This window comes from Acanthopagrus latus, chromosome 13 (assembly GCF_904848185.1).
Source record: "Acanthopagrus latus isolate v.2019 chromosome 13, fAcaLat1.1, whole genome shotgun sequence".
Taxonomy (NCBI): Eukaryota; Metazoa; Chordata; class Actinopteri; order Spariformes; family Sparidae; genus Acanthopagrus; species Acanthopagrus latus.
The window spans coordinates 838887-853726 of NC_051051.1; the positions used below are offsets into that span (position 1 = coordinate 838887).

Consider the following 14840-nt stretch of genomic DNA (forward strand, 5'->3'; position numbering starts at 1 on the left):
CCAAAGTGGGAGCATTAGCATACTTACATAAGGATGTTGGAACGGGTACTAGAGCACCTTACAAAGGACAATGCAAACCTCAGGATACTGAGCCTGGATTGGTTTCAAGATATGTCAGAAGACTCTGAAACCACATAGATCATAAAAGAACGCTGCCCAAATATATAAATACATCCTCTGGCACGGGCTGCAGTCCTCTGTTTGGTTTGAACAATCAATTAGTGTACAACACTCAACTTAACTTCCTCAGCTCCACTTCAGGGTTGCAGTGTTTCTTTATTTATTCATTCATTTACTGTTAATGAACTGGGCCCAGAGAGATAGAACCGCTCTGATTTAAAGGAGCATTACGTAGCCGTGGGGTAGAAATTGTAATCAGAGGAGACAGATTGTGACAGACTTTTTATTTATGTCCAAACAAACTAAACAAATCACACTGCTTCACTTTGTTTACATGTGGCGGACCCTGCCACCTTTCTGGCTTCGATCAGTGTTGTGGTTTTGTGATACAACCTCATTAATAATGTAAATACTGACATTTGAAATTTGAAACTTCTCCCAAACGACACAGTGCCGCTTTAAGCATCAACGAACAGACAGAAACTGTCCTCGCTGCTGATTGGTGCTCTGAAGTGCAGCAGAGAACTAACAGAGCTGTCCGTGGTGCTGAAGGCTGACTGGACCGGAGTCGGGCCTGGAGCTCATGTAGGATTCTGAATAGATCTGTATGGCACTGAGGGACACACACACACACACACACACACACACACACACACACACACACACACACACACACACACACACACACACATGCACACACCTCTGTATTTACTTATACAGGAGTTTATTTGTTTGCATTGTAGGTAGAAAAAGTGCCAGTGAGACATGACGTCCACTTCCTGTCCTGTACACTGTGAACACGGAGGCTGCACAGAGTTATTGATCTGATTGATCTGATCCACTCCTGATCAGGGACCCTATCCCCCCCCACAGACACACACAGACACACAGATTTCTCCTTCATTGCTGACTCACATTATTCAACTTGAATTATCAAATCATGCAAAGTGTGTAGTGTGATTTCCTCAGAACTACACCTGACACTGAGCATCACGTGGTACAGTGAGCTAGCACTAAAAAATAAAAACACCATTCCCCCCTGTAGCACCAGCCCCCCCCTCGCTCCGCTCCTGCTTCCTGCTGAAGCCACGCATGTGTTGATCCGCGCTGCAGCAACGTGCATCAGCTCCTCTGTGACCCCGCGGTGTTAATCTGCATCAGCCTGAGCTCCCTGCGTCTCTCCGCTGCGAGCGATCAGCGGAGCTTGTTACTAAAAAAGGGGGGGGGGCTTCTCCGCCGTCCGTGGCCGGGTTTTTTTTTTGGGGCCCTGTTTTCAGGCTGTCGGTTCTGAAACGGACGCGGAAGACAGAGACGAAAAAAAGAAAAAAGCAACGCGATAAGAAATCCAGCTTCGCATCGATTTGGTCTGATTCGGACTCCACCGCACGTCCGCCTCGGGTCTAGATCTGAGGACCCGCTCCCGGTACCGAGCGTAATGTATCGTAGAGAGGAAACACAGTAAATAGACGGACACGTCCATCTGCACCGAAGAGGAAACCAACACGGTGATCATGGCTTCGCCAAATTTAGCCTCGACAGCAATGGCGAAGCCTTCCCTCCCCCTGAAGCTGCTGCTCGGGCTGCTGATCGCCGTGAATCTTCCCACAAGGTAAGAAGGGAGCGCGAGGGGGGCTGAGGACCAGGCTCGGTTCTGTGGTCCATCTTTATTTCTTATTGTAGCAGCTCATCATGCTGCGGTGTTCACAGCCCGGCTGAGCGGCACTGCACAGCCGAGCAGCAGAACCCGTGTGTGAATATAATACATGTATTATTATTATTATTATTATTATTATTATTATTATTATTATTATTACCGTGATCGTTATTCATGTATCATCATGATTCTTCCGCTTCGACGCGTCCGGTGGTTTTATCTCCGGCGACACATGCTCCGTGTTTCTGCACATTTTGAGCCTCATCATGTATTTTTTGTATTATTTTTTTTTATATCGTCGAGCAGCTGAAGAAGCTGAGAATATAAACTGTGTGTGATGTCGAGCAGCGGGTTTCTGTCAGGTGAACACTGAGCAGTGTGTCCGGCTCAGCCTGGGCTAATTTGCTTGAAGCTAAGCTACATATAGTCTGTGCTAAGCTATCTTTAAGGCTCAAGTCTATTCCAGGAGCAAAGCCTCGGTCCTGCCTGATGCTCACAGGCTGACAGGAAGACGCTCGCTGTGACTGAGGCTCGATCACTCCACGGATTAGAAACAAAAAGGCATTTCAAAATGGCAGACAATCAGAACACAAGTGTAAAGGCACAATAAGGACAAGGATAACACATATGGACTGATCCTTGTCACACACACACACACACACACACACACACACACACACACACACACACACAGGAGGGTCTGCCATTTCAGCTCTGACTGAGGTGCAGATGTGACTTTGGTTGAGTCAAGCTGCTTCTCTCGTCCCTGTCAGGACATTATTCCCGAGCAGCGAGATAAGAACAGTGAGGAGGAGGGATGGTGAGGCTCCTCGCACCGCTTTCGTCTTCTGCTGCTGGAGGCTGAAAAATGGAGGCAGATAAATCAGTCGACGTTCAATCACCGTCATGCTGATCGCAACCTCAGGGCTCCCAGCCCAGCCTGCACTGTTAGGCCTGTGTGTGTGTGTGTGTGTGTGTGTAATTGTATGCACAAGCAGTGCTCACAGTATGCTCGAGTAAACACTGCACCTTGTCGAGGTGTTTGTGCAGATTCTGGGTCTGATGTGCACCAGTGGAACCTGATGAGCTTCTCTTCTTCCGAAGTGATCAGACCCGGGCTGAACTGGGCTCTTTATGTAAACACCTGCGTAAAGGTGATCGTCCTGACAGCATGATGTATTTTCTCTTGAAAAGTCTCGTCTGTGTTAATTAAAAGGCAGCCTCTGCTGGGGAATTTGCATCTGAAGTCATTTTTGATTCATGTATGAGACCTCTTACATAAGAATCTCTCAAGGCCTCGGGCTCGCTCTCAGTAATCTATGCTACTTGTGACTCATTGTGACAGTTACTATGTGTAGTGATGTCTGATGGCTATCACCACACTGCACACATTAACCCCTGCACACAGTCCAACTCTGTTTACATCTAACGTATCGTAACATCCCTCAAATACAAGTGGAGGAAATGTGGGTCGCTCAGGATGTGACGGATGCTTCAGGTGTCGGCCTGTGAGCCACTGTTTGTAAGCCATGACAACAGGAAGTGATGTCACGGTGAGGAAGTACTGCTCAGGTGTTCTTTAGGCCAGGTAATGTTTGCTGCTCTGACTCACCTCAAGCATTTTAGATGATAGTCATTACATAACCACATTTTGGGACAGACTGCAATTTATTTATTTATTTTGTGTTCCTAGTTTTATGACCTTCACTGCAGAAGAATTTATTGTAATACTAACAGAGTCCCGCTCCTGATCTGTGCTACAAATCACTCAATGTGTCAATTTAAAAGATGATTTTACATGTTAAGAACGTCATTGTTTGTGGCAGCGACGGGAAAATACCATTTAGTTTTGTTCAGAACTGCTCAGTGACATCGTCTCTCTCAGGTTACATCACCGGCACCAGCATGGCCGTCGGCCCGCCACAGAAACTGAGTGAAACAAGGTGAAATCACAACGAGTCGTACCTTGTTTACAGATGTGATCATTATACATGAAAGTTGGTCAGTTTTCTTTGCTAGCGCAGGATTCAGTGAATGCTGTTGGGTGTCGAGTCTTTCTGGTTACATACATACATACTTTCATGGTTTCATATCAAAATATGATTTGTAGGCCCAGAACTCATCAGCTTTATTTTTAATGACATGTTTTGATTTGGATTTGACCCTTTGTAACCACTTCAACCCTTTTTAACTGTCACGCTTGATGTCAGTGGAGTGTTGTAGGATTCCTTCAGGATGATAAGATGAAGATAAAAAAATACTCCAGCTAAACAAATAAGAGGCAACAAACAAGTCACAGTAGCAGCGTTCCTTGCCAGCATCATAAACACCCACACTGTTGGTTGCAGATGGCACAATTGTATATAAAACAAATGATAATAAAGTGACTTCAATTAATTCTGTCATCAGTTGTTTAACTGAGGCTCTTTACTGACTCTAGTTTCTGGCTAATATTAGCTTGCTAGCCAGAACATGCAGTGGCCATGATACATAAAATGAAGAATTAGTACAGTACAGCTTTGGACTTTACTATGGAGCTGCTGCTAACTGTGGGTGATGGTATTGATTTCACAGTATAACACATTGTTAGGCCAATTTCATGAATTCAGCCTGAAATCCAACCTGCCACTCGTTGCATTCAAGTGATCCAAACTAGCGTTAGCTCGAAGGCTAGCAGAAGCAGAAGATTGGACACCTACAGTGCACTGGACTCAGTCAGCCGCCACACATTATCTGCCTCTTGTCATCACTTCCAAAGTGCTGGGATGCTTATTTTTGACAAACTGTCAATCTGTCATGTATCCCATAATAACCATTATATGTATTTTTGTCTACAATCCTATTTGGAAGCACAGATATGTCAGTCCTCTTTGTTTAATGCTGATTTAAGACAGTTTGACAGTCAAAGCTCACAGCTGCCTCTCGCTTACAGTTCTGACTTATCGATCACCAGGAGGTGCTGAGGTCAGAGTCGGTCCTGATTTCTGGGTAGATCTGGGAGGGTGTGAGTCAACAGCAGTGATGATAATCCTCATTAACTCAGCTCAGTAGGTATTTGGCACACATTCCTAAAACTGTTTCATATCTAAAGTCTTTTTACTCTCCCTGCTATCTCAACCCTGATAGTTCTATCGTTGTCCAAAGAGATAAATATATAAAAGTCTTTCTTGGCGATCCCTTATCCCGGAAGGGAGCGTTTCTATTTTTGAGGACGCAGGTACACCGCAGGTGGATTTAGGATATTTTCAAAACCAACCATGGGATGTTTTTCTTTCTCTCCTGGTAATATTCATGGCCTGCTTTTATATCCATGGAATAGTTTTAGTCACTGAACAGTCAATGCTACTTTAGATGTGGTCTCACTGCAGTGAACCAGCTCATATCAGGCTCCAAAAAGTCAAAAGCACTGAGATTGAAATGCAAAGGGAAACCCAGCCAGCACTCTGAAACTTTAAAACTCTGCTATCACTCACTTATTGATTGACGAGCTTCATAACAAGACAGAATATTTAATGTAGCTGTTCAGGGTTTGTTTACATCATTTTGAAGTGCCCTACAGTATGTGAAAATGTGAAGGAATGACAGAAATGTAATAGTAAGAACGAGGTTGAGCAAATATTTGTTCCCACTCGCTGATGGCTGATGGTCATCGACTTCTGAGTCCTGGACTGTTGTGATAGATTTGCTGAAAACCTGGAGTTTCTGTCAGTGACATGAGGGAGAGAAAATGAAAATATGTTTGTTGCTGCTCAGTGCAACATGAAGTGTCCACGCCTTGTCTGTTAGTTAGCTTCCTCAGTAAACCTCGCTCTAACCCTGACCACAGCTACGTTACAGACATAAACCTTTTAAACCTGGTACAAGGATGTATGTCAGTCGGGATGAGAGACATTTCCACAGTATCAGAAATCAGAAATAGATTTATTACCAAGAATGATTTTACATCAACGAGGAATTTGTCTTGATGAAGAAGGTGCATGCATCGAAGACAATAAACAAAGAGTGACTATACTATATACAATATAAACAGACAGAGACATACTGTATGTATGAGGACAGTTACAAACAGCAGTGAGCTGATGAGCAACACAAACAACAATGTGTAATCCCGGGTAATTCTGCAGACATCTCACAATTCTAATTAACAACATTAATGAGCTATGGATACAAAATCAGAAATGTTTATTTGATGATGTTCATCTCTTCATGAACAGGCCGTCCTCAGACGTGTCCTGCAAATATTAACAAAGTCAGCCAGTATGTTGACCTTTAAGGATGTTTGTTTCTGTTCAGTTGGTTCAGAAATGAAATCAGTGAAGATTTTTCTCTTCTGAATAAAAAGTTTTCCCAAAAGTACATTCTCCACCTTTGAATGTTGACGAAGAAGTTACTAGCGGCAAAAAGCTTTCTAGCAACAATATTGGCAGCGTTGCAAATGGGTCTAACCTGCTTAATTATACTGCTGAGAGAAACAAGTCAACCCTGCACGCCAGTATTAGCTAATCTATTTGATCTGGTTCACACTGGAGAGAGTGACGCCTAAAAACTCTCTGCCAGGAGTCAGTGAAGTGGAGCAGGCTGACACGGCGCAGGTGATCACATGTTAACAGTCCTGCATGTGAGGACCATGAGTGTGGATGCTTACTCTGCAGGCTGACAGCCCGACATGTTCTGCAGACAGTTTGTTAATTAGTAATAAGGGACCATTGTGTTATTTGTACTATATATAGTCGAGGCTTTTGGAAAGAGGGTTGTAGTAAGAACTCAATGTGCGAGAGTGGTTTGTCGTGTTGTTACCATGGGTGCTGGACCGATTACATGTTGGTTGATAATAAGCAAGAGGGTTCATTAGATGTGGTTCCTTTAGTAGCTACTATTTAAAACACGCCATGATGGTAGCTCAGGGAGTTTCATGTGGATGCTAACGGAAGGCATGTAGCTGTTTCCATAGCCGACGGCATCTGACTGAGACCGTCTTTTGAACGCATGAATCTGCAGAAGAGAGTTTTGTTCGTCGCTGAAACACGAGATGAGAATTTAATTGAGATCTGCTCAGTAGTGGGGACAGGTTCTGATTGCTGCGTATAGAGCAGGTGAGAGTGCTTCTGGGTGATGGCGCTAAATGTGAAGGGGTAGAATGTATCAGATTTTCCTCGCTGACGGTAGCTGTGAACACAACACTTAACTCCAGCACTCTCCATCATGATATCAGACATGCATATGCATGAAAAACAAACACGAGCACACATGCAAACACGTAACAGCACACACACGCCTGCTCAGACCCCTCTGTGGAGCTTCAGGTACTGAATTAGCAGGCAGAAGCTCAGATCTGCCTGCAGTGGAGAACACATGGCTCCTCCTTTGATGTGCTCATCTTTGGAGCATTTCCATATCCACAGAGATGAAGAGCAGCAACCTGAAAACACCACCTAGCTTCTATCTATCTGTCTGTCTGTCTGTCTGTCTGTCTGTCTATCGACAGATGCTCCCTGTATATTTTATCACAAAGTAAGACATATCTAAAATTGTCCACCGGAGTAAAACTAATTAACATTTAATGTTTGGGGCAGTAGTGTTATGGTGGAGATGGATGGCACTTAATGGCACTTAATGCGGCCCGAGGAAGAGTGCTGGTCAAAACATTATTCCTCTCAGCCGTCCTGAGAACATGAGAAAGGGCTCAGGGCTCCTTTACTCGTGCTTCACCATGGAAACACGTCTTCTTTTCTCACCATTACAGATTCTTTATTATTTCATTCATCCTTTCACCACTCCGAGGCCTCACTGAAAGCTCTGTTCTCAGGGCTGCTCCTTTATTCCATCCCTGATCGGCCCTGATGGACGCTGGAGGTACAAAGTTATCAGTTCAGAGTGCTTCCACATCGCTCTGTCTTCATCTAAACATCTGTTACTGTCCTCTTTTGTTTCTGCCCTCATTTCTGATGCATTGTGCATCTAAATGAAATTGTTGTTTATCGAATGCAAGTTTTCTGTCATCTGAGATGCAACTTGCATGTAATTACTGAAGTAGGCCTCTCTAATGCATATGCATACAGGGAGATTGCACAAATAGCAGGAGATGTGAAATGTGTGGTTGATTGCACATTCCATTGGATATTATTACTCTTGAATTTGCTGTCTTTATTTTTGCATGGAAAATTAGCTCCTTCTGTGGAGCATGTGCAAATTCATTGTATTGTTTAAAAAAATACACTTTAATTGTCCTGAATTCTACAGAAAAGAGGGACAAAAAAATATCTGCTCATCTTCTAACACAAAACACAGGCGACTGGTTTCAGTGCAGAGATGCTGATCACTCTTGAGCCACGGCAAGCTGAATCGTCTTTTAGTTGAATGTGTTCTGTAAATGAAAGTTCTTTACACGAAAAGTTTTCCGAGTGAGATATGTGGTGCATAGAAACTGCAGCTCCATATTTTGTTGAGACAAATAGATGTACAAAAAAAGACATTTTTTGTCATTTCGTAGCTTTTTCACTTCCTCAACTTTTACAAGCCTTTCTTGTGGTTGATATTAAAATTGAAACTCGGTCATTACAGTGAGTTTTACATTCTGCTGAGCTTCACTTCTGCAGGGAGCACACGTGGAAGGCAGCCCCAGACACTGATTGTGTAATGAACTGCTGCCTTAGTAAATCACACACTAATTACACACAGATAGCACTCACACAAATTGAATGAAAAGATGCGGCGCAGATTCGACCTGTGCTTTTATGCACTGCACATAAATCTGGCCAACATGTTTTGTGTCACACAGAGCAGAGACGTCTCAGCGCTGCAGAGTGAATCTCCCTCTCATCACAGGCAGCGATACGAAGGGAGAAGTCTGTTAACATACAACAGTCCCACTCTACTGCAGCGTGTTATTGTCAGCATATTAGTTCACTTTACTTATCGTTAATCATGTGCCTCCGTCCTCCATTCAGGTGTCAGACCTGCAGATGATCTATTTTTAACAAAGGATAAACCTACAGGAGAGTGCAGCTCTGCCGTGGCTGTATTTGTGGTCGGGGTCTCTTGAGACATCATTATCCTTTCAGTTTGAGTCGTCTTGGGCGAGGAGGTAAAATCAGGAAAATAGCTTGTCTCGGCCGGCTCTCACAGAAATCTGGGGGCTGTAAAAAGCCTTTTTATGACACGTCAAAAGATCCTGCAGTCAGGCCCTCAACTCTGCCGTCATGATAGGTATTCATTATTTCTGCAGAGTCACTGACGTGAGAATGGACGGAGACTGTTAGCTGTTATTGAGGGAGGCTGGGAAGCTATGAGTTTCTCATGTAAAATGTTGCTTTTATGCAATATTAAAACTCTTTGCTTTGAGTTGATGCCTTAATTTAAACAGCAGGTCTCATTGGTCTATTGAAGGCACATGTGCAGCTGTAGAATACACAGAGACAAAGCTGAGCAGTGAACAGAAATCTGGACGTTGACAGACACAAGACTTTGTATTCGATGAAAATATATATTGCTGTTTGATCAAAGAGGGTTGAAAGAGGTTACTTTGATTCGCTGGTCTGGACGTTCTGTCAGATTTTGAGATCTATCGAGTGAAAATTGCTGAAAATTGCTCCCTTTCATGAAAGGCTTTGTCACACAGCTTTTTGGGGCAGAGCTGGTCACATGGGTGGAGCAAACAACAGCCAAGACATGTCAGTGTGCAGGAGTGACCATCACTGAACTCTCAGTCCTGACAGGAAGAACCCGTCACAATGAATCTGTTCAGTGTTTATGTGGGGTCCCATCAGGGGCCTCGTTCAAAGGGACATTCTTATATTCTCACTTGAACTTGGTCTTACTTTTATAACAGATCCAGAGTATTAAAAACCTTTGCTAACCTTGTTGTCAGCCACACCCACCTGTGACTGATCTGACTTGTGTTCGTCCTGATATACTTCCCACACAAACGAGGGTTTATTCAGGAACGGTCATGGACCGAAAGATACAATCAAACTTTAAATCATCTAATGGCATGTCCTCTGAGAGATGATGTCACTCCCACCAGCCAAACTGCCAAACTGTCTGCGTTGATCTATTTGATATGATTTTAAGTGAGCACATACAGCCTGAGACGTTGCGAGCCATGATTGCTTTATGCAGCTCTAAGTGTTCTATAACACGAGCACGACTGAGAAACACCCGGTTCTGAAAGAAGAGTCAACATGTCATGTCCATGCAGGGGATTCAAAGATCTGAGGCGTCTCTGTGCGGGGATGCAAAGAAGCAACTAAGTTCAGTCCTTTCATCTATTTTACATCAGACATCAATTAGCACACAGCTTGTTTCTACTCACATCTGCTGCGACCTAAATACATGAGAGGGCCGGTCTTCGTATACCAGAGGGTTCCTCAGCAGAATGCTGTGCTCCTGGTTCTAGGTGAACATTTAGATTCAAATGTCTAATAGGAAGTTTGAATCGCTCTTTGTTTAGTAGTTTCACATCTCACAGTGATACAGACTGTAGACTGGCAACCAGGTGGCAGAGTAAATGGAACATGTGTGTCTGCAGACCGCAGATGTGTTGAAACTATAATTTTCTTTATGTTGCAACTTCACATTTAATTGGATATGATTGATTTACAGATTTGATTTTCAGTTTTACCTTGTGACAACGCTTTGTCTCTGATCTGATGAGGTTTAGGCATAAAGAACACTTTTTTATGATAAGAAAATTAACTGCTTTGGTTCGACACAAACATGGATGGAGATGTCCCACAGTCTCCTCAAAGATATCCATAGTTCCTTCATTTAGTCTCACGCTGTGGTCGCCAGCATGGAGACAACAGAATTTGAACTCTGTCGTCCAAAACAAATGTGAAGATTATCCAGATATGGTTTGATACAACTTTGTATCACCAGAAATAATGGACACAGAATGGGAAGAGGAGATTAATCACATTGACTTCAGTGTGTCTTCAGTAGTGTGATGATGAGTTCATCTCCTGACCTTGAATCGAGCACTTCACAGCACTCTCCTTCTGTCCCTCATCTCCACATATTTCTGTGTAAAAAAAAAAAAAAGAAAAAGCAGATCCCACTGAAGACGGTGTCTGCTCTCCCTTTGAAAGCAATAATTGATTGCGTGCATTTTCCTCCTTCTCTCTCCCTGCAGCTCCTTCCAGACTGATGACGACGATGAGGTGTCTAACAAGACGTGGGTGCTGACTCCCAAAGTGTACGAGAGTGACGTCACACACATCCTCAACAGCCTACTAGATGGATACGACAACAAACTGAGACCTGACATCGGAGGTGGGCGCTGATTTTTCATGGATGATCTGTTTAGTCACAGAATCCAAAAGAATGACAACCCACGTTCATGGTTACAGCCGCCATCAAATGCATACAGGCTCATTAACTGCCACACATGCTCGTACCGCAGCAGCCACACCATCTGTGATGTCACCCAGCCATTTCTTTAAGGGACTCAAGCTTTCAGCATTAGACATTTTTTCACTTGACAGATAATCCAGGATTGTACGAGCCTGAAAGGCTATAAATACCATTATTCAATCTTTTATCTCCTTAGTACAGCAATTATCCTCAAACCGGTCGTCTAGATGTTTACATTAAATCAAGAGAATACTTCTCTTGGTCTTAGACAGCAATTAGAAGAACGTCACGACACAAACCTAGTGACACTTTATATGAGCATAGGAGACTTTTTTACAAATAGAAAATATATCAGCTGCTAAGGAGATGAGACAACGGCCTTGTGTTTGGGTCGATGACAATGCTCCTTTGTGATGATTTAGGAGGGTTCAAAATGACTCATCATGTCTTGTTGAGGTCATAAAATTCCCTCAACACGAAGAGGAAGATGTGAGAACCACTCACACTGGAGTCATGAGCTTCTCACACTGTTTGAGTCGTGAATCTGTTGGCTTTCAACGTGATCTCACAGGAAAAGACTCACAACGTCACTTGTACTCCAGCCTGATCACTTGGAATCACTCAATAACTTCCCAAACCCCAAAGATGAAAAATAATGTATTAAAAATAAATAAAACCCGACCAATCAGAAATACAGGAATAACATAACAAGGGACCGTTTCTGTCCCGTTACTCTTTTTAAGATTGTGAAACAGCATCAAGTCTGGTGGAGGGTGCATGAATTGTTAAAGATTCAGAAGAGTTTAGGACTGAACTCAGGACTTGAGTTCTACCTGTGACTTCCTCTCTGTGGTGGTAGCTGGTAATAATGTTGGTCATGCCACCTGAAACATATTTGAATACCTCCGCTGCAAATTGTAAGACGATAAGAAATAATGACTTTTTAATGGCATGAAATGAAAATGGTAGGCCAGTTGTAGCTGGATAGCCTGTTCGTATTCGCTGCATTCAGGCTGTAGAAATTGAACACAGACAGAATTTAATATGCTCGGCGTACAGTTCATTATTAAACCGGGCCGGGCAGTACCCAGAGCCTCTCTGTGTGACGCCTGTTTCCACTGTACGCGTCTGTTTGTGTGTTGGCAGGCCGACTATGACACATGTGTGCTTGTGTTTATGTTCATGCATGTGTTCTGGTTCAGACAGCAGTCCGTCACGGTCCTGTAAGCCTTGTCTTATCAGTGTGAGAAGCAGACTTCCTCCTTCGCTCTGACAGACGGCTGGGCAGGTCTCCCTCGTCTCCACAGGTGCACATTCATCCTAAAGCCCGTCACGTCTGTCCGTAGGAGCTGAGGAGGGAGATCTTCAGTACCCTTGAATACCTGATTCATAGGTCAGCATTCCTGGGAAAACTGGTTTAAGTCACAATCCGTCACATACACTTATAGAATAATAAAGATTTACCACTCTGTATGCCAGCAGTGAAATGCTTCTCCACCTGCTGTATCACTGGGTGAAGCTGTTTTATAGTTGCAACAGCAGGAACAGAGAGGCGAGCCTCAGTCCAGGTAGCAGTGCGTGTCAGAGAGTTACAGCTGACTTATATTTACACTAACATACAGAGCAACAGGCAACCTGAACCCTAACAGCAGCATCACAGTGCTCCTCAGAGGAATATTGACCTCGTATCTGGTTCTCTGACAAAGCAGGTGGTTAAAAGACTGTTGTAAGGTTTCTAGGGATTCATTGAATGTTTTCAATCAGGTATCTGTTCTGCTTGAAGCCACCAACATTTCAGCTTGTTTAATAAATCTTTTGTGGCATTTTTTCCCAACATAAGTCTGTATTATGTTGTGAATTCTTGATGTTCAGAGACCTTTATTTTGAAAATGTATTGAAAATGTAATGAAAATGTTTATTTTCCAGTTCCTTCTCCTTCCACTAATCCTCTGTGCTGTATTAATGTTGCTGTCATTACCAGTGCAAAAGTCACTGCTGGTGTAGATTCTAATGTAAGATTCAGAATCTACTCTGGCCTCACTAAGTGTGACACAGAGTCTCTAGCATAGCCAGCTTGCCATGTCGTGCTCCATGTTGTAAATCGAATGGAGCCATGGAGAAACTATTGAACTGAAGACAACTTTTACTCCAGTTGATGACATCTTGTGCAGCTCAGGTGAATCTTGGTTTCTGTGATGGTCTGTCGTTCCAGATGCAGACTGCTGGTATGAAGGATGTCATTTGATGCCTCCTTCCTCCCGCTATCTGAGTGTACTGTTTCATAACCTCCATCGATACGTAACAGAACGACAACCTCCAAATCAGCAACCTGCATGCTAAACCTGGCAGGTTACTCCAACACCAACCAGTTCACTGATGGCTTTAAAACAAACCAGCTTACAGCTGTTACCGTTTCTTTTGAGGGGACCATGTGTAACCAACACCAGCGCTGCATCCTGAGGCACCCAAAAAGTTTGTGATTGGTTTAAAGACATTCCAACAAGGCAGGGTGTTTCTTTCCCCCCTATATCAGAATGAGAATTGGTGCAGCCAGCGCACCACAGTGCTGTGTAGAAAGGTGAGACTGCAGTGATACAGCTATCAGCAGCCCTGCTCCTTAATGGCCCACCCACTTACCCAAAGCAGCAAACCATGGGGACACTGATACCGGTTGTGCTACCTCGCCAGCTGCTTCTACACACCTGCCACCGAGAAGTTTTTATTATCCTCCTTTCTTGCAGGTGCTCTGGCCATCCATCAGGCATCCCTAGTGTAGCACACAGGGTAAAATCCCTCACTGGCTTCCCATCCGCAAACATGGCCAGTTGTTTGTGGTGTAAAAACACCCAGCAAGCTTTGGGTGCCACTGCTGGGAATAGACTTAATGCAGCTTTAAAGCGCAAATAATGAATTGATTGAAACGATGGCACAAGATGAAAGCAGCAAATATTTATTTTAGACCCATTAAATTCAGCTACTTTCATATTTTCCCCCCATATACTGTACAGTATGAACAATGCAGCATATAATGTGACACAGTCCATCATCTGTATTCTTAAGACTTGAGAAGTGTTCTTGTGCTATAAACTGAAGAGCGGTTCAGATCTGCTTTGAGGTGCGAATTCAACCCAGAGAGCGGCTGCGGAGCCGGGCGGCAGGCTGCCACCGTCTTAACCATCATCTTCAAATGCGCTATGATCTCGCTCTCTCAGTGTTGGTCTTCCAGCTGCTGCCAAGTTACACAGCTACAGAGGGGTTATAATTAGCTGGCTATACTGTCATCTGATCCACCAGCCAATCAACCAAGCAACCACGCCATGGCAAGGCGAGGTTTCTCCTCCACTGAAATGCTGTGGATTTAGATTCATCACTGATTGTGCCACTGCATTTCTTTTAAGTCCATTGTGGTGCTCATTTAATTTTAATGCCTCTGGAGTGTACAGCAACGGATGAACACTGAAACAAATAGGACAGAGACAGAACGAGAGAGAGAGAGAGAGAGAGAGCATGACGTGGGAGAGATCATTTTAAAATCCTCATTTCTTAATCTATAATACGTCCATGGCATTGATCAAGGTCATCGCCTGCTAGAAGATTAAGAGCTTGTTCCATAGCATTCACAAAAATGGAGAACATTGTGAGGGACATGAAGTTACAGTACAGTGAGTTTACTGATGTTATAACAGATTTGAATTCTTGATATTGTTTGGTGATG

General features: G+C 43.6%; 1 protein-coding gene across 4 annotated transcripts in view; it reads left to right on the forward strand.

Moving 5' to 3' along the window:
- Nucleotides 1–1174: 1174 nt before the first annotated feature.
- gabrg2 (gamma-aminobutyric acid type A receptor subunit gamma2) overlaps nt 1175–14840 on the forward strand; it is a 53394-nt gene continuing 39728 nt past the window's right edge. For all 4 annotated transcript variants that reach the window (XM_037120023.1, XM_037120024.1, XM_037120025.1 and 1 more), the window contains exons 1-2: nt 1175–1729; nt 10905–11044. In XM_037120023.1, the coding sequence (XP_036975918.1) occupies nt 1632–1729; nt 10905–11044 (238 nt within the window). In that variant the 5' untranslated portion in view covers nt 1175–1631. The remainder of the gene's footprint in view (nt 1730–10904; nt 11045–14840) is intronic.